At 35.4% G+C, this 19,952-nt stretch overlaps 1 protein-coding gene across 1 annotated transcript; it reads right to left on the bottom strand.

The window, feature by feature from the left end:
- Positions 1-9,707: 9,707 nt before the first annotated feature.
- On the bottom strand, positions 9,708-19,028 carry creb1a (cAMP responsive element binding protein 1a). Its single transcript, XM_073841837.1, has 8 exons — positions 18,917-19,028; positions 17,460-17,558; positions 17,127-17,273; positions 16,063-16,163; positions 13,497-13,636; positions 13,187-13,369; positions 12,820-12,973; positions 9,708-10,880 (listed from the first exon to the last, which is right to left on the bottom strand). The coding sequence occupies exons 2-8, from the start codon at positions 17,547-17,549 to the stop codon at positions 10,736-10,738; spliced, it is 960 nt and encodes a 319-aa protein (XP_073697938.1). The 5' UTR covers positions 17,550-17,558; positions 18,917-19,028; the 3' UTR covers positions 9,708-10,735.
- Positions 19,029-19,952: the final 924 nt, after the last annotated feature.

Genomic DNA, 19,952 nt, shown 5'->3' with positions numbered 1-19,952 from the left:
GCAAGGGCAGTTATGTATGCAGATGATACAACATTATATCTACCAGCGACATCAATTGAATAATTATCTGCTGATTTAGATGAGGAGTTACAATTATTGGTAAATTGGGTACAGAATAATAAGATGGTTTTAAATTTGACTAAAACCAAAAGTATTGTGTTTGGATCAAATTTTAAACTTAAATGTAAACCACAATTAAATTTGTCTGTAAAGAGTGTGTCTATTGAACAAGTAGACGAAATTAGGCTTCTTGGAGTTATTTTTGATAGTAGGTTAAAGTGGTCAAAACAGATCGATAATATGGTAATTGTTATGGGAAGAGGTTTATCAGTTATTAAGAGATGTGTAAAAAAATTTGCCACAGTATTTTATCTCTAAAATTGTGCAGGCAATGGTTCTTACTTATCTAGAATACTGTCCGGTGGTATGGTCGAGTGCATCAAATAAAGACTTAGAAAAATTACAGTTAGTTCAGAACAGAGCTGCACGACTAATTTTGCACTGCAATAGAAGGGTTAATATTATGAAAATGCACACAACTCTAGGTTGGCTATTGGTGAAGGATAGGGTAATTGTTTCTCTGCTGTGTTTTATAAGAAATATTTCTGTATCACGAGTTCCAAGTGTATTGTACTGTCAACTTTTGTATAGTAATGCTAGTCATAATTTTAACACCAGGCATGCATCAAAAGGATATTTTTTGCTTCCGGTTTCAAAAACTAATTCAAAGCAACGGACTGTAATGTATAGAGGAATGAAAACATGGAATGAATTGCCATCGGACATTACATGTTTTTTAATAAGTAAAATAAGGTTTAAAAAATTGTTGAAAAAATATTTAATGGCACAGTACTGAGTGGAGTGTTGATCTTGATGCTATGTATGAATTTTGAGTTTTTATGTGGTTTTTTGTTGTTATGGATTAATGTAATTTTGTTGTGTGTATGATGGACCCCAGGAAGAATAGCCACTACTTTGGTAGTGGCTAATGGGGATCCAGATAAATAAATAAATAAACTAACCACATGTGACTTTTCCAATGTGATTACGCAATGCGTGAAGACATAGATGCACATCACAGAGCTAGTGCAAGATGAGCATTTGTGGTTAAAAAGTATATACATTTATTTTTTTTTATTTTTTTTTTAAATGAGCGATCGTTTCACTAGATAAGACCCTTATTCCTCAGTTGGGATCGTGTAGAGCCTTTTGCAGCTGTATTGAAACTGCAGTTTGGACCTTCAACTTGTTGGCCACCATTGAAGTCCACTATATGGGGAATCCTGGAATGTTTTCCTCAAAAATCTTAATTTCTTTTAGACTGAAGAAAGAAACACATAAACATGAATGACATGGGGGTCAGGAAATTTTTATTCTGGAAGTGAACTAATTATTTAAGAACATGCATTGAAAGACTTAAAACAGCCAAATTTCTAAAATATATTTACGTACATATTTCTCTTAAAATGTTAGCTCACCCAGAAATGAAAAGTCTGTCATCATTTACTCACCTTTATGTTATTCCAAACCTAGAAGACCTCATCTTTCATCTTTCAAACACAAATTAAGATATTTAAATTTATTTATTTGTCCCTATATTGAAATTCTACCAAGACTTTAACGCTTCAAAAAGTTCATAAAGACATCATAAAAGCAAACCATATGTATCAAGCATTTTACCTTCTATTGACAGTTTGATGTGCTCTATATACAGTTGAGGTCAAAAGTTTACACACACCTTGCAGAATCTGCTAAATGTTAATTATTTTACCAAAATAGGATGGATTAATTGAAATACATGTTATTTTTTATTTAGTACTGCCCTGAATAAGACATTTCTCATAAAAGATGTTCACATACAGTTCACAAGAGAAAATAATAGTTGAATTTATAAAAATGACCCCGTTCAAAAGTTTACATACGCTTGATTCTTAATACTGTGCCGTTACCTGAATGATCCACAACTCATTTTTTTTGTTTTGTTTAGTGATAGTTGTTCATGAGTCCCTTGTTTGTCCTAAATAGTTAAACTGCTTGTTGTTCTTTAGAAAAATCTTTCAGGTCCCACAAATTCTTTGGTTTTCCAGTATTTTTGTGTATTTGAACCCTTTCCAACAGTGACTATATGATTTTAAGATCCATCTTTTCACACTTTTCACACTTTCACAAAATCATGGTAAATTTAACTTATTTTGTCTTCTGGGAAACATGTAAATATCATCTGTAGCTTCTGAGAGTACTTGGATTGAACACTTGAGCACTGGAAGCACAGACCACGCCAGCACTTCTCACCGGCCCACCGTCTTTCACTTGGTTTATTTGAGTGTAAATAAATCCACCCTCCGGGGCCTTGTTTATTGAAGCCTGCCTTGTCGAGTGGTTCTTCACCCCGTCACAATATAATTAGCCGGATTATGGTAGTGCATGATTGGCGTGCTGTCCGGAAAAAGGCTCCGAGCTCGGGAGCGTCCCGAGCCCAGAGAACCCCCCAAACAGCGATTAGGTGAGGCCTACGTGCTCGTTTGTGGCTACGGAGGTGTGGGTCCTGCCTGCTGCGGGTGATAAGAAGTGTGGTTTGGGGCCCCCAGACGGGAGGGCTCTTGCGACGTTCGACGCTTGCTTGCGGCAGTGGGGAGAAGCGAACCCGCCTGGGAGGGCTCTCGCGGCAACTGATGGGAGATCAAGACTCCTGGTGTTGCACCAGGCGGGGGGGGGGACGGGGTTACTTGAATGGTTTATCGGCCGATGAGGGTTTGGTGGGCTTCTTTGATGTGGGACTGGTTAGTTCTGATGTAGTTTTGGAAGGCTTCTGATGACCATCTTCCTAGGGTTTTGATCTGCTGCTTCGAGAAGCCTTTCTGGGCTGCTGATGTCGCTGCCCCAATGCGAAAGGAGTGGCTGGAGAAATTTCCTGCTGGGATGCCTGACGATTGCAGGACGGATTTGAGGTGTTTTTGGAATGTCTTGCTTTGTTTGATTAGAAAGGATATTGTATTGTTGTCGAGCACTGTTAAATCGGAGATGGTGGGGTTGGTGATTGGGTCGAATTTAGAGGAGATGGTGAGTTCCGAGCATCTAAGAAACCCGAAGAAAGCAAGGATGAACATGGCATCGAGTGTGCGGGCGGTACTGAGAGGCTGGTAGCTGGTGCGGAGGGTGTGGATACATTTTGTGAGAATGTCTAATGTGATGGACAGTCTGGGGTCGGGCCGGGTGGGCCGGGATCTTTGGATTCCCCTGATCAGTAGGGAGGTTTGTGAGTTGCTTATTTCGGGTGAGGGAGCACCGAACATCAGCTTGTGGAAGAATTGGATGCCGCTCAGGTAGCCCTTGATGGACCCGATAGCCCTTGACGCTGTTGAGAAAAGAAATGAATGAGGTGATTGAGATGTAGGATCTCAGCGCGAATCAGACAATTCAGGCGATTCAATTAGAAGTTTTGAAACGCTTCTACAGACCCAAATTCCACAAGAGACCCAGCATGACAAGACTCTTGTCGTAAAATTTGTCATTTGACACCCTGAAGCTTGAAGCAAACCTAACCAACTAGGAACTTGCAACATTAACACAAAAGGACACTTGTTGACATCCCAAAGAAAGAGATGCACATCATGAACATCACGTGAGGACAATCATTAGAGATTTTGGTTTTTATGCTCCCCCACTCAGGACAGAGCCTGAGATTCCTTCCCTAACCTTTCGACCTTCCAGTTTAGAGAACAGACCCTCACATTCCCAATACGGCCCAGAAAACTGCCTATTGATGTATATATGAACCTAAAATTATGCTAAAAGAACTTATGAGCAACTCATCATTTCTATGCATAACTCCCTATCCTCGTTGTAACCCATACATTTGCCTATTATGTTTTAATCACTTATTGTGTATGTCCTTTTTAATAATTATTGAATAGCTTAATGGTTTATATTGGTGTTTGGTATGCCTGAGCTCGAAATTGCATTCTCGAAATGTTTCTGTAATTTAATTCTTTGTAAAATGTATTATAGTCTTGTTATAGAAATCATGTCCAAATTTATCTCTGCAAAGAGCAGGAAAATTGGGACCACGGGACTGATCAGATAACATTGTGATTTATGTTTTGGGAGCAGAAACCAGCAGTACCCTGACTTAGGACAATGTTCTATTTGGTCAAGACACCATTTGGGATGTGTCCAAAAGCTGAGTTTAAATACTCAGGACACCACCAAATCGCTCTCTTTTGCTCTTACTCTCTTATACTCTTACTCTCTTTGTGCTTCGTGCCGCCGCGTTTCGACGCTGGTGTTAGCGTTCCTTGAACGCTCTCTGGCCTGCATGCCAGCTGCTCCTCTAAAGGAAACATGAGGAGATCGTTACACTTCTGTCTTTTATTGATGGTTGTTCAGGTCTAAGCAATTGCACATATTGCTATAAACTTGGGACTTCATATTTTCATTCCTTTAAACTCATTCTTTCCTCACTTTCTCTTTCTGCAACCTGTGTGAATGCGTGTGTTTATGATAGATTAGTTTGTATGTGTTAGGTTTATCCAATAAAATCATATTTTTATTAGAAAAGATAAGTATCTTGTGTTTCGTGCTTACAAGTTAATGGTGAATAGAGGTGAGTCAGCTGTATTTATACCTATGGCATTGATTGACTTGAGTCTTGTGATGTTTACGCTAAGTATCTGACGGGCTCCTCCCGAACTTTGTTAGTGAAACATCATTTAGGCAAAATAAGAAAAAAATGTACACAACTTCCTTCTGTTCAAAAGTTTACACCCCTTGCTGTTAATGCATAGTTTTACCTTCTGGAGCATCAGTGAGCATTTTAACCTTCTGTAATAGTTGCATATGAGTCCCTTAGTTGTCCTCAGTGTCCTCAGATTAGTGCCACAAATCCATTTTTTTTATTTCCCAAGAATAAAAAAGAAATGTTTCTTTACCTTAATGTAGTTTGTGGTCTGAAATAATTTAATTAGAATTTATTCATTCTTTAAAAGAGTAAAGCTAAAGATACTCATACTCATACACTCCTCTCTGTCTTTAATTCCATAGACAGAAATGAGCAAAGAACCAAAGAACTTGTAACAAATGATGAATAACTTCATGGCAAGTAAGATCATTAAATTCTAGACTGCATAAAAAAGCTCTGTAATTAACCCTTGACACAAATGATCATTTTTAATAATTTAAGGTATCGCTAATACGAATCAGTGCTAATTACTGGAGTCTATAATCATTGATCAAAGAACATTTCAATTTAAGCCTCTCATTTTGTTTTAATGGCAATCAAACCCACAGATTCATAGACAAGGGGGAGAGACGATAGGTTTCCACCGAGGGTCCGTTTAGCACCATTTAGTACCCTAATGTGTTTTATGAATAAGTTTGCCTGCGGCTACTATCCAAGACTGCTGGAGACCTTGATCACCGACCGTGAAGGTAAAACGCTGTGAGTAATAGAATACAAGCAATCAGAAAGCTTTGTGCTATTCTGTTGCAAGCAATGCCACAAAGCAATCTGGTGTTCTTTAAGCATAAAATTGAGATTTTTGTGTCTCTTAGAGCCAAATACTACGCAGTTTAGGCATCACGTCCATTTTTCATTCATTTAAATTGCATGCGAATGAATAGCTGAAGCAGTGCCTACCTGATTCGATCAAATAACCTTCAACATTTCAAAGCATCTTGCTCATTCAGTTCATTCAGATGCTGAGCGACAAACAGCCTGAAAATTGCATACTGAGATTTAGATTCTCTAAAATGTACAATGTAGCATGTTTTTAAAAGGGGACATATAATTGAAATCTGTCTTTTTCTGTGTTTAAGTGCTATAAACGGGTCCCTGGTGCATCTACCAACCTAGAAAATGTAAAAAAAGGACAACCCGTAACTTTGTTTCTGTAAGCCAAAGGCGAGCTGCTCAGATTTAGGATGTAGGAAGGGGATCTTATTATAATATTAGCACCCCTTAATCTGCACGTTCCACCCACGGCACCGCTATTTTGTTTTTGCAAGAGACAGCAGTGTACCAGTTCTAACTGTTTGTGAAGCATCTAAAGTTTGAGCGAAGCATGCTAACTGTTCTGTCTTTGGCTGCACAGACGAGCACAGAACACTATTTAGATTCCCAGCCTCAGATGAGACAAGAGCAGTGGATGAATTGATTTATTTACTGTATATTACGCTGCTGCCACACAGATCTAATACAAACATGCTAATTTTTTCCTAGCTGTTTACCTTCACAGGCATAACAAACTGTTTTGCAAATCATATGTGTTTTTAACATAAACTGGTGTGTATTTGACAGTTTAAGCGCAATAAGACATGAAAGCGAACTTAGTTTAGTACTCACATGCCATGTGACAGCTGCTTTCTGTGCGTGTGCTTTGGATGTGTGCACTCAGAAAATCCTATATCAGAAGTTTAAACTGGCTTTATATATATATATATATATATATATATATATATATATATATATATATATATATATATATATAATATGGCTTTAAAACGCATGATTTTAGCAGGATAGACATGATAATTGTCTTCATATTAATATGGATGTTTTTGGCAGAGTACCTGAGGTAGAAGCTGTATTATGAAAAAGGGGGCGGGAGCAACAGCTTATTTGCATTTAAAGAGTCATGCACGAAAACACTGTGTTTATGCTTCTACACGTTTTTATTTTTTCCCCCTCTGTGGTTTAGACAGCATAAATTATCAGAACAAATTCAGTAGTACATTAACCATGCAATCCATGCTGTTTAATTCAGAGTATCACCAATATGGCCGTGCATCCGGGTAACTTACCAAATCATGATGTAAGTGCAAACCCTCTATAGCATTGCATGTTTAGTTGTTTATTTAAACGATCTTTTAAAAATACAATTTTTTTCAAGCATTATATTTTGTATAAAAATGTGAAATATGAAGGTGAATGCATTTCATTGTAAGATACGATCTTATTGCAATTTACTCTGTTCTTTTATTTTGATGTAAATATAGCTCATCTCAATTATATACATAGAAAATGTGCATACTGAAAACAATATACTGTTCAAAAGTTTGTGGTCAGTAAGATTTGGAAAGAAAACTCTTATGCCCGCCAAGGCTGGATTTATTTGATCAAAAACTCTATTTTGGTAAAGATTATAACAATTCACAATAATTGTTTTATATTTTAATGTTAACATAATTTTAATTTTTCAGCAGTCTTCAGTGTCACTTGAACCTTTAGTAATACTAAGCAGTAATATGAAATATTTATGATTATGACTAGTGTTATAAAAAAAGCTTAATATTTTTGTGGAAACCCTATATATATATAAATATATATAAAAATATATAGATAGTCAACATTTGAAGTGGATCGAAACCTTTCATCAAAGTTGTTCCAAAAACAAAACGATAACCGTACTTGTCATAATAACTTAATACTTTGATAACCTTTTTTGATCCATCTCAAATATTGACTACTGTGAGAATGTGTGTGTGTGTATATATATATACACACACACACAGTGGGTACGGAAAGTATTCAGACCCCATTAAATGTTTCACTCTTTATTATTTTGCAGCCATTTGCTGAAATCATTTAAGTTCATTTTTTTGAAAACACAGAAAAACACAAGAATTGTTGACATTTTTGCAGATTTATTAAAAAAGAAAAACTGAAATATCACATGGTCCTAAGTATTCAGACCCTTTGCTGTGACACTCATAAATTTAACTCAGGTGCTGTCCATTTCTTCTGATCATCCTTGAGATGGTTCTACACCTTCATTTGAGTCCAGCTGTGTTTGATTATACTGATTGGACTTGATTAGGAAAGCCACACACCTGTCTATATAAGACCTTACAGCTCACAGTGCATGTCAGAGCAAATGAGAATCATGAGGTCAAAGGAACTGCCTGAAGAGCTCAAAGACAGAATTGTGGCAAGGCACAGATCTGGCCAAGGTTACAAAAAAAATTCTACTGCACTTAAGGTTCCTAAGAGCACAGTGGGCTCCATAATCCTTAAAAGGAAGACGTTTGGGACGACCAGAACCCTTCCTAGAGCTGGTCGTCCGGCCAAACTGAGCTATCGGGGGAGAAGAGCCTTGGTGAGAGAGGTAAAGAAGAACCCAAAGATCACTGTGGCTGAGCTCCAGAGATGCAGTCGGGAGATGGGAGAACGTTGTAGAAAGTCAACCATCACTGCAGCCCTCCACCAGTTGGGGCTTTATTGCAGAGTGGCCCGACGGAAGCCTCTCCTCAGTGCAAGACACATGAAAGCCCGCATGAAGGACTCCAAGATGGTGAGAAATAAGATTCTCTGGTCTGATGAGACCAAAATAGAACTTTTTGGCCTTAATTCTAAACGGTATGTGTGGAGAAAACCAGGCACTGCTCATCACCTGTCCAATACAGTCCCAACAGTGAAGCATGGTGGTGGCAGCATCATGCTGTGGGGCTGTTTTTCAGCTGCAGGGACAGGACGACTGGTTACAATTGAGGGAAAGATGAATGCGGCCAAGTACAGGGATATCCTGGACGAAAACCTTCTCCAGAGTGCTCAGGACCTCAGACTGGGCCGAAGTTTTACCTTCCAACAAGACAATGAACCTAAGCACAGCTAAAAGAACGAAGGAGTGGCTTCACAACAACTCTGTGACTGTTCTTGAATGGCCCAGCCAGAGCCCTGACTTAAACCCAATTGAGCATCTCTGGAGACCTAAAAATGGCTGTCCACCAACGTTTACCATCCAACCTGACAGAACTGGAGAGGATCCCCAAATCCAGGTGTGAAAAACTTGTTGCATCTTTCTCAAAAAGACTCATAGCTGTATTAGATCAAAAGGGTGCTTCTACTAAATACTGAGCAAAGGGTCTGAATACTTAGGACCATGTGATATTTCAGTTTTTCTTTTTTAATAAATCTGCAAAAATGTCACCAATTCTGTGTTTTTCTGTCAATATGGGGTGCTGTGTGTACATTAATGAGGAAAAAAATTAACTTAAATGATTTCAGCAAATGGCTGCAATATAACAAAGAGTGAAACATTTAAGGGGGTCTGAATACTTTCCGTACCTACTATATATATATATATATATATATATATATATATATATATATATATAAAAATAAATTTTGAACTGTACTTGAGTTAGAATAATAATCTGCTATTCTGAACACAACCCTGATGCTGATCAAGGTTGTTCAGACCTTTCTGCAGAGATAAGTTATCTATAACATACCTTAACTAGCTAACCAACAATTACAGAGAAGTGAAAACTGGTTTGAAATTAATTTTGCAGGCCTCCAAGGAGCAGGACTGAACAATCCTGGACTGAAGTGAAGGAAGATTAAATAATGGCATTTAATCTTCACAACCATTAAATACAAAATAAAAACTACCTCAACACATTTGATTATGAACAGCTGCCAAATATATAATTGTTGATGAAAGACTGCACCAGAATGCTTTTAAACTGATTTAGGTTACACATAAGCAACATATCTTAAAAATACAATACATAATCAAAAATAATTCAGAAATGTGTAAAAAAAAAAAAAGGAAAAATAACATTGACGTTGTTGTTGTGGGTGACGTTGACATGTTATGGCAAAAGACAAAAGAAAATAACAGCATTTTCATTACTGAAATGTGAAAAAAAGAAAAAAAAAACACTTTTCCACTGATCAGAGATCAGTTTTGTATATCAAAATCTGCCCAAAATATAAGGGACTCAACACAATTAGTCTCTGATCAGTGTAGATGGCACCAAAATGACATGTAAAGTCTGGCATAGATGAAGAAATTCCAATATATTACAATATAAGCACACTTACAAGTTAAAAAAATTATTTTCTGATTATGGGCTATCAAATGCTCACTGAAAATCACATAGTATATTTCATTTACTTTTTTACAACACTTTTTCAAACATCATTCCATGTTTCAAAGCATCCACCTATTTTAGTTAACAAATGTGACTGAGTTTTTTCCTTATAGCACTTAATTTTGTAACAAAAGCAACACTGCTTAAGAAAAAGTAGACAATGGCGCATAATATATCAATCCAAGTCATAAGAGAGGCATGTATATATACATATATATATATATATACACGCATCTCTTCAGAAGAACAAAAATATGAGTATATGTATTAGTAACAGAAGCAATAAAACAACAGGAAGGGCACAGCTGATTTAATCTCAATTATAAAAGACCCATGCTGCAAAAGTGAGAATCTCCGTTCATCCCCGTTTAATCATGCTCGCAGGCAGCGCCATCAACGACTGGTGCAGTGTGGGAAAGTCTTTCAAATGGGAACCTCAGAGTGACAGGAGCAGCTCTCAGAAGCAGCACCCTGGGCTGTTTCCATGATAAACCCACACAAACATTCATTCCCTGTCACGCTCGCAGCTGAAAGGTGCTCTTTATGGTTCGCATCGCTCCTTAAGTAGGGCAACGTGTTTGATAACGAAACTGTACCCTGCATTTCATATTTCTTCTTGTCGTAGAGAAACCGACTCTCTTTCTTCCGAAGAGAAACAAGGAAATAAAAAAGTTTACACTTACAAACTTACAATGTATTCCTGATAACTGGATTTTTACAGAAGATAATATTTAAAAAAAAGGGAAAAGAAATAGAAATGAAAAGAGACAGAGATGCTGTGCAGGTGCCTGTGGTATGTTCAGAGTCTCTGTCTCTTGAGGCACCAGAAGAGATCCGTTTAGCAAGTATGTGTGAGGGGCCGTTATTCGGATTTGTGACAGTAAAGGTCCTTTAGCGCTTTGAGCTCCTCGATGAGCGTTTTGTTCTGATTCTCCAGTACGGCCACTCTGTTTTCCAGACATTTAACGTACTCTTTCTTTTTCCTGCGGCACTCCCGTGCTGCCTCTCTGTGGTGGAAACATATTATTACAGTCAGAGGATTACAGAGGACACCATATGAGTCACTCCAAGTAAAAATGCAACATTCACTCCTCACTTTAATGATTTTTTAATTGCGGAAATGAAAGGATTCTAGGTTAGCGATCTAAGGGAGAACACAGTGCAGTGGTGCTATAGTCATAGTTGAAGTAAAATTATAATACATAAATTAGGGGCATTTTAATCAGGAATGTTATCAGCTATGAACAAAAAAGAAGGAAAACTTGTATTATTATATTACTATACATTGCTAATAATATTATTAATAATACTAACAACAACAACAATAATAATAATTTTATTGTTATTATTAATAGTAATCATAATAAAAATAGTTCAAACGAGTTCAAAATACAAAAAAATTATTTAAAAAATTATATTAATATGCAATAATATTGCACTGTAAAAATGTGTTTTCAATAATAATAATTATTATACTACAAAAGGCTTGTTAATCCAATATTATACAAAATAATGTATAATTACTAATATAATAATAATAATAATAATATTTAAATTATTAAAAATTAAACAAATCAATAAAGGAAATTAGATTAATATGCAATATTATTGTACTGTAAAAATGTGTTTTCAGTAATAATAGTAATAATTATTTTATTATTAAAAGCTTTTTCAATCCAATATTATTATACACAATGTATATAATTGCCCCCCATTGAACATTATTATAGAATAACATTGCTAATTATTATTAACATTAATATTTGTATTATTACATTTATTTAAATTATTACAAATTAATCAGATCATTAAAGAAATTCTATTCATATGCAATAACAATATCGTACTGTAAAAATGTGCTTTAAATAATAATAATAATAGTAATATTTTATTATAAAAAGCTTTTTGAACAATATTATACATAATATATAAAAATTATTGTACAAATGTACATTATTAATAAAATAATAATAAAACTTGTTTTCCCCCTTGAATATTACAGAATAACATTGCTAATTATTAATATTATTTTAATTTAAATGATTAGAAATTAACAAAACAGCAAAGAAATTATATTATTATTATTATATTATGCAATAATATTATTGTACTGAAAAATGTGCTTTTTTTAATATAATAGTAATATTCTATTATAGAAGGCTTTTTAATCCAACATAAAACTAATAAAACTCTACATTGAATATTGTAGAATAACATTGCTATTTTTTGTTAATAACATAAATATTTTTATTAATAATAATTATTTAAATTATTACATATTATAATATGCAATATTATTGTACTGTAAAAATGTGTTTTCAACAACAAGTAAAATTTTATTACAAAGTAATATTTTATTTTAAAAAGCTTTTAATCCAATATTATTAAACATAAAAATTATTATATTATTATTATAATAATGCACATTAACAATTAATAAAAATCATTACAATAATAATCATAATAATAAAAACGTGTTTCCCCCCATTGAATATTACACAATAACATTGCTAATAATAATAATAATAATTATTTCATTATTTAAAAAAAAATCTATAAAGAAATGCTATTAATACGCAATAATATTATTGTACTGTAAAAATGTGCTTTCAATAATAATAAGTAATAATTATTTTATTATAAAAAGCTTTTTTAATCCAATATCATTATACATAATAATACAAGTATAATCCTACTAATAATATTAATAACACATTGTATTATTAAACAAATCAATAAAGAAATTCTAACATTTATGGTACATTAAGTATATCTTACTTTCTTTGCTTTCAAATGTTAAACTATAAGGCTTTACATTTTAAATGTATGTGAATACACAGCAATTGTTCTCAGATTTATGCAATTCACCTGGGTCATAGATTATACTCCAAAATGAGCATGTGCATTAATTGTGCAGATGTGCCTTTTTTTTTATTTTTATCATACCTGTTCTTCATTAGTCGAACCTCCCGCTTGCGTGTGGCCTCCTCAGCTCCTCCCTGACTGGGCAGTGCAGGAGAGGAGGCCATGACCACCCCTGGAGCAATGGTGCTAGCAGCTGCGGTGCGGATCTGATACGCCTGAACATCTCCTGAGGCCGCTGAAAAACACAAGCAGCACAGATTTATATTTTGACAAGGAGACATTTAGATGCCTTGTGTGGCTGCCTGCAGGATATAGATTACGCCTAGCCTAGATTTAAATCTACATGTCAGAAACCACACCAGTACACTTACTCTTATCTCTCGTTATCTTCTGCCATTTAATTCAAGGTTTTATGCGCTTGTGTGTAACTGAAATGTTGAAATCTCACCTTGTACAACCACCTGATTGCTAGGCACCAGTATCTGCTGGCCGTCGCTGGTCTGTGCATATTGCAGGATGGTGGTGCCGGGCTGAGCGCCTGCCGCGTTTGTCATGGTCAGGGTCTGTAGCCCTTGAACTCCATCTGTTCCATTATTGGCTAACTGGATCGCCCCACCCTGAGTGATAGCAACTGGGGAAAAACAAATGCCATGAGGTTGACTGTATATTTACTGAACTCAAACAGTGTCAAGCTGCTATTGCAAATGTTGTATAGTAGTAGCAGCAGTGCATTTGCACTAGAGAAACAAATTACTTACTGTACTGCCCACTACTTGTCTGGTAGATAGGCGTTGGCACGGTAACAGTTGTTATGGCTGGAGTGGAATCCTCCTCTGATTTCTCCTCTTCTATCCGTGGGACTGCTGGAGCATCAGATGAAAGGTCGTTCAGGATCTTTCTGTGTTACAAAATGTCAAATCAAGCTTGTGAACAATAGATTGTGAATGGACTAAAATAGAATTAGCACACTAATTTTAAAATTTCCATAAGGAATGTTAATATCTGGACAAAAAGGACTGCAGTAATATTTCAAAAAACGCAGATGGAATTGCGGAATCCAGATGTAAAAATGACTTTACTGTATAACACAGAATGTCATGGAATTTGGATGAATAAATCAAAAGTAGGTTGTTACACTTAAACTAAAATGCGATATAAACTAATGTCTGTGGATATTAAGCCACAAAATACTATTTAAACATGAATCCTGCATTGTGTTTACAACACATACTGAAACAAAAATGATGTGAGTACATGATCACAAGCATAATCTCTAGAACTGCTCACTTCACAAGCATTTTACTGTTTCTTTTAAGTAAAAACTTGTGTCACATTATATACAAAAAGAAACTTAAAAGGTCTTTATCAAAATAAAAGTTACTTTTAACTTAAAAAAAGCCTGTGACAGAAATATATTAATTAATGTGATGATAGTACTACTACTTATTAAATACTTTTTAAAGGAATATTTACCAGAAAAATCATTTACCAGAATTTATTAACTAGAAAAATGTAAATACAAAACACAGTATTTCTGAAAAAAAAAGAAAGAAATATGTAAAACATTAACGTTTTTTAAAAATCTTTTATTTTATTTTTTTTTATAAATCTGCTGTTAAATTGTGCACGTTTCATGATTTCAATTAATTAGACATGCTTTTTGATTAATATTTTTTAATTTAAAGGTAGCCCTGAGTATTAAGACTTGTATAGCTTAATGCCACATTAATGATGTCTCTTACTGCAATATGTGGTAGAAAACCTATGAAGATAACCCAAATCGTTACAGATTTTGGACTATGGGGTAAGCCATTATTTGCACTTTTCTCACAAAATTTTAAAAACACCCGGATATCGAGTGAAATCCTTGCTGAGAAACCCCTTCAGTGGCTCATGTTTACATCATTTGTAAGCTCTTTCAACAGCTTTGGTCTACTAAAGGGCAAAAGTGGAGGGAACACAGATGCGGGTCTTTAGGAAGTTTTATTTGTCACAAGGCATCTTCCCATTCTTTTCTCCTCTTCTTATCACTAGGAAAGTAGTGAAGACTTACATCGCTTCTCTTGTTGATGCTATCGGTTGTTAATTTTACACAACACAACTCGGAAAATAAAATACGGATACAATGCAACATTTCTCGCTTTTGGTTGAACCCAGGGTTCCCATTAAAACAATTAAAATGGGGGAAAAAAAAACTGAATTTGGGGAAACAATAAAATTGATTTTATAGGGCCCTATAAAATGCATCAATTGAGTGTACTAAGCAACATGAAGAGCTCAAACCCTTTGTCAGTGACCAAACTTGAAGAGAGTGAAATGTCTTTGCATTGACTTTTACCTGGTCTTAAATGGTCTCAAACCTCTTTATAGTTGTGACAGTGTCTCAGTCCACATTATATTCACAAAGGTGTTTTAGGAAGCCAAACTGTTTAACAACAGGTAAAAAGATAACTCTGTCATCATTTACACACCCTTCACTTGTTCCAAACCTGTCAGGAAATTTTTTCTTCTGCTGAACACAAAAGAAGATATTTTGAAGAAAGTGGGGAGTTAAACAGTTGCTGGTAGACATTGATTTCTATAGTATTTATCTTCCATACTAAGTATTTCAGTGGTACCAGCAACTGTTTGGTTACCAACATTCTTCTAAATGTTTTTTTTTTTTTTTTGCATTCAAGAAAAGAAAGAAATTCATACAGGTTTAGAACAACTTGAGGTTAAGTAAAAAAATAATAATAATACTTTTCAGCTTTTCAGCTCTTTAATTATTTTTCATAGTAAAATTTTTATATTTTTGTAAGTATTGTAATTTTCATCTCTTAATTTCAGTGAACATAGGTTTACAAACACATCTCATTACAAATCTGGTGAAATACTGTAATCATCTGTCCACATAAATGTTGCAAAACGAATGTGAAAATAAACCAAAACTGGTGAACATCATGTTCCCAGATGCATGTTAAACTCGCAGTGCATGTAAAGTTAAAACTTGCTGCATTCACTGTGAACCAAGACACTTCAAAACAGGATTTTGAGCTACTTGCATAAATATTGTACCACGCTTTGCTTTGAAACACAGCTTGCAGCCTTGTGATGTAGTAAGAAACTAAGGAACTAAGGCACTAAGGAATATTGCGATATTGATTTTAGATCAACTCACAGATGCTTTGCCAAAGCAATGGTGCAAAAGACAACATTCAACGAGATCTCTGAAGTTATTAGGTAAAATATTTTTGATTTTTTTTTATAAAACTGTGGTTGCCTGCCAGAGTCTATGTAATTAACTGGAAACACTGCACCGAAACTACAAATCCATTCAGGTACCTGTATGAGGGCCGTCTAGACAGGATCTCTCTTCTTTTCTGGGAATCTGTCACACTGTCCACTGACTCCTGTGAATCATCACTCTCAGCAATGGTAGAAATCTAATACAAAGGCAACAAAAGAAAAAAAGTCAGGTATTATTTTTAAACTATTGAAGGATTAGTTCACTTTCAGAACAAAAATGTACAGATAATGTACTCACCCCCGTGTCATCCAAGATGTTCATGTCTTTCTTTCTTCAGTCGTAAAGAAATTGTGTTTTTTAAAGAAAACATTTCAGGATTTCTCTCCATATAATGAATAAGTATGGTGCCCCCAAGTTTGAACCTCCAAAATGGAGTTTGAATGCAGCTTCAAATGGCTCTAAACGATCCCAGCCGAGGAAGCCGCTTATCTAGCGAAACGATCAAATTGACAATTTCTATACTTTTTAACTTCAAATGCTCGTCTTGTCTCGATTTTGCCGATGCGCATGCGCAGTCTGTGTGATCCGGGTCAATACAGTTAGGGTATGCTTAAAAACTCCCATCTCATTTTCTTCCCCAACTTCAAAATCGTCCTACATCGCTGCAGAAGTGTTTACAAGGTGAACATACAAAGAAGATCAAACACTCTTTACAAAAAAGGTAAAACAGCATTGTAGGACGATTTTGAAATTGAAGACAAAAACGAGATGGGAGTTTTTCAACATACCCTAACTATATTAACCTGGATTACACAGACTACGCATGTGCATCGCAGAGACAAGACAGGCATTTGAGGTTAAAGTATATAAATTGCCAATTTGTTTGAAGCTGCATTTAAACTGCATTTTGGAAGTTCAAAAATGGGGGCATCATACATATCTATTATATGGAGAGAAATCCTGAAATGTTTTTCTCAAAAAACATAATTTCTTTATGACTGAAGAAAGAAACATGAACATCTTGGACGACAAGGGGGTGATTACATTATCTGTAATTTTTTGTTCTGAAAGTGAACTAATCCTTTAGGTCTTCTAGACTAGCAAACAGTATACATAATAAATTAAGACAGCTCACAGAAATGAATCACATCAGGCTTACCTGTACAGTTTGCACTTGTGGGGATTGTATGACGGAGGGTTGGGCTGCCTGGATGACCCCGTGAACTTGCACCGTTTGTCCATTGGGCAGCTGAACTAAGGTCACTGTGGGCGCAGTGGCTGATGCCTGTGCTGCAGCCATGGAAACCTACATCAGGGACACACAGCAGGGTAAGACACAGAGACTAAACTAAAATAGATCCGAACTGAATCAAAATATCAAACCACAACTACATGCATAATTACTATAACTGTACATATAACTCTATCGATTACAATTAGCCTTGGAATGCTAACAAATGGGTTTCCAAAAGCGTTGATCCAGGAAACTCACCTGCGCCAAGGTGGCAATCTGCTGAGTGTCTGTATCTGAGACTGCAGTGTCGCCGCCCTGCTGGACATCTGCTCCTGCCTCCATGGTCATTTAGATTGCCTGGAGATGTAATTTAAAATCTTTTACTTTGGCAGATATACAGAATACTATAAATATACTGTGAACATAGAGAGTAGGTCACAAACGCCTCATGTCAAGGGAAACGGTGAGCCGCAAAAACACCCTGCCCACAGATTGGGTTAGTCGAGTTTCATTTTGAGTATTTTGGGTAACAGTTATAGAATTGTGAAGTCTGAAGTGTTGTCCTATAAAGTATGTATGTATTTATAGGCATTACATTTGAACCTAATTAAAAATTAAATAAAATTACTCGGGTATAAAACAAAATATTAATAATACAATGCATTACATACCAACTTCTTTTCTGACATCATTACAGGACTAAAATGTTTGCATTTATATAGTCTAAATGTATTTTCACATGATAAAAATTATGTACATAAAGTAATTCACGTGAAAAATACAAAATATTAATATACATAGAAACAAAAGTAGCCACCAAGCGTTAACACGTTATTGAGAATATACATTTACATAATTAATATTAACGAAATTAATTTAGATGAACCCACTGTTTCATAAGTAATAATGTTAGAAGTGACACACTAAGCATCGTGCTCCACAAACCATGTTGACTCCATTTGCCGCCTTTTTACTTCCGTATACAGCTGTCAGTCAGATTTAAGCTTTGGTTTTTATAGGATTTATGAATAGAACGTTAGTTAAAAAAACACACAAAAACAGGGTGCTATTAAAATTACTTCTTTTTTTGTACAAGTGCCTATTTATGGCTATTTAAGATAAAGCAAAACAATAAACACAAGTGCTTGCATTTTCAGGCGTGTTTCGACTTGTAAAATAGTGTTCCAGGTTGAATGAAGCAAGTATGCAACACAAACTCAAGTCTGTTTTATGGTGTAATTTGATGAAAATAATACTCAAGAGCAAACCGTTTTCTCTCTGATTTTATTACCAATTAATAATTACACAGAATAATTGTTTGAGTGGTACACAAAACCTCTGCATGGGCGAGAATGCAGTGAAGATCTTTAATGTAACGGAGAGCTTCGACCGCTCCATAAAGCAATGCTGGAGCCAAGAAAAAAAAAACATTTCATGTGCTGTATTTCCATCAAAATGTGCCATGGACGGGCGATCGCATTCATAACTCTACGCATTTCTTATCCTTCGCATAAACACATGTACTTTGTAGAACCGTCGCGCTTTCCTCATTCGACTGTCTGACTGACTCATTGTCTGCAACCAAGTCTGAGCTGTTGAGAAACATGCCCACCGCCGCCATGATCTCTTTGTTACAGACGGATCGAGCATTGCAACATGTCCACTAAAACGGCAAGTGCATTATCTCTTTCCCCCACGAATGCGTCTCTTCTTACCCGACACAGACTCGCCTCGTCACTCCCAGGCCTCCGGAGCTCCACTTTTATTTAGTCCGACACGTAAGAGACCGCGTCAGGCTACACCTCCGTCGCGTCACCGAGGACAACAACACAGAGAACGAGGGGGACGAATACAGCCCTAATTCACGATCGACAGGATCCGATGTGTAGGCGGAACATGCCGAACTGCGTACGAAGATATACGAAGAGCGATCGAACGGAGTCGGATTTACACGAGGTCTCGCTCCAAGTCTTCCCACACGAGCATGCGTTAGATCTCCGCGCTGTGATTGGCTGCCTTTTGTCGTAATAAATATGAATGCATCTTTTCAAATGTACTAGAGCAGAAGTTTTCAATCTTTCATGCAACGGCCCCCAAAATATGATCATACTAATGGGAGGGGCCTCGATTCTACAAGTTAAAAGGCAGTTATATGTTTTTTTTGTATGTAACAATATTAAAATATGAACATCAGTCAAAAGTGATTAAGATTTTTAATGTTTTTCAAAGAAGTCTCTTCTGTTCACCAAGCCTGCATTTTTTTTAGCCAAAATACGGTAATATTGTGAAATATTTTAACTAGGTTACTTTTTTAAAATATAATTTATTCCTGTGATCAAAGCTTTCAGCATCATTTTCAGCATTTATCTGAAATAAAAAGTGTTTGAAACATTATAAATTATATTCAAAAGCTTGGAGTCAGTATTATATATATTTTTTATTTATTATAGAAATTAATACTTTTATTTAGCAAAGATGCTTTAAATTGATCACAAGCGATAATAAAAACATGTATAATGTTACAAAAGATTTCTATTTCAGATAAATGCTGTTCTTCTGAACTTTTTATTCATCAGTGAAACCTGAAAAAAATCCACTTAGCTACTTTTTACCATTATAATAATAATAATAAATGTTTTTTGAGCAGCAAATCAGAATATTAAAATAATTTCTGAAGGATCATGTAACTGGATTACTGATGCTATTTTTTTTTTTAAGTTTTAAAATCACAGGAATAAAGTATATTCTAAA

The sequence above is a fragment of the Garra rufa genome, chromosome 6 (genome assembly GCF_049309525.1).
Source record: "Garra rufa chromosome 6, GarRuf1.0, whole genome shotgun sequence".
NCBI lineage: Eukaryota > Metazoa > Chordata > Actinopteri > Cypriniformes > Cyprinidae > Garra > Garra rufa.
The sequence above is the reverse complement of the archived record's forward strand: the minus strand, read 5'-3'. Positions and strand labels throughout refer to the sequence as shown.

Excerpts from the sequence above, each read along its gene's own strand:
- creb1a (XM_073841837.1), bottom strand. The coding sequence starts at position 17,549 with ATGACCATGGAGGCAGGAGCAGATGTCCAGCAGGGCGGCGACACTGCA. Across the intron at positions 13,370-13,496 it reads GACAAGTAGTGGGCAGTACA|TTGCTATCACTCAGGGTGGG; the intron begins GTAAGTAATTTG and ends GTTTTTCCCCAG. Across the intron at positions 10,881-12,819 it reads GTTCGACTAATGAAGAACAG|AGAGGCAGCACGGGAGTGCC; the intron begins GTATGATAAAAA and ends TTTCCACCACAG.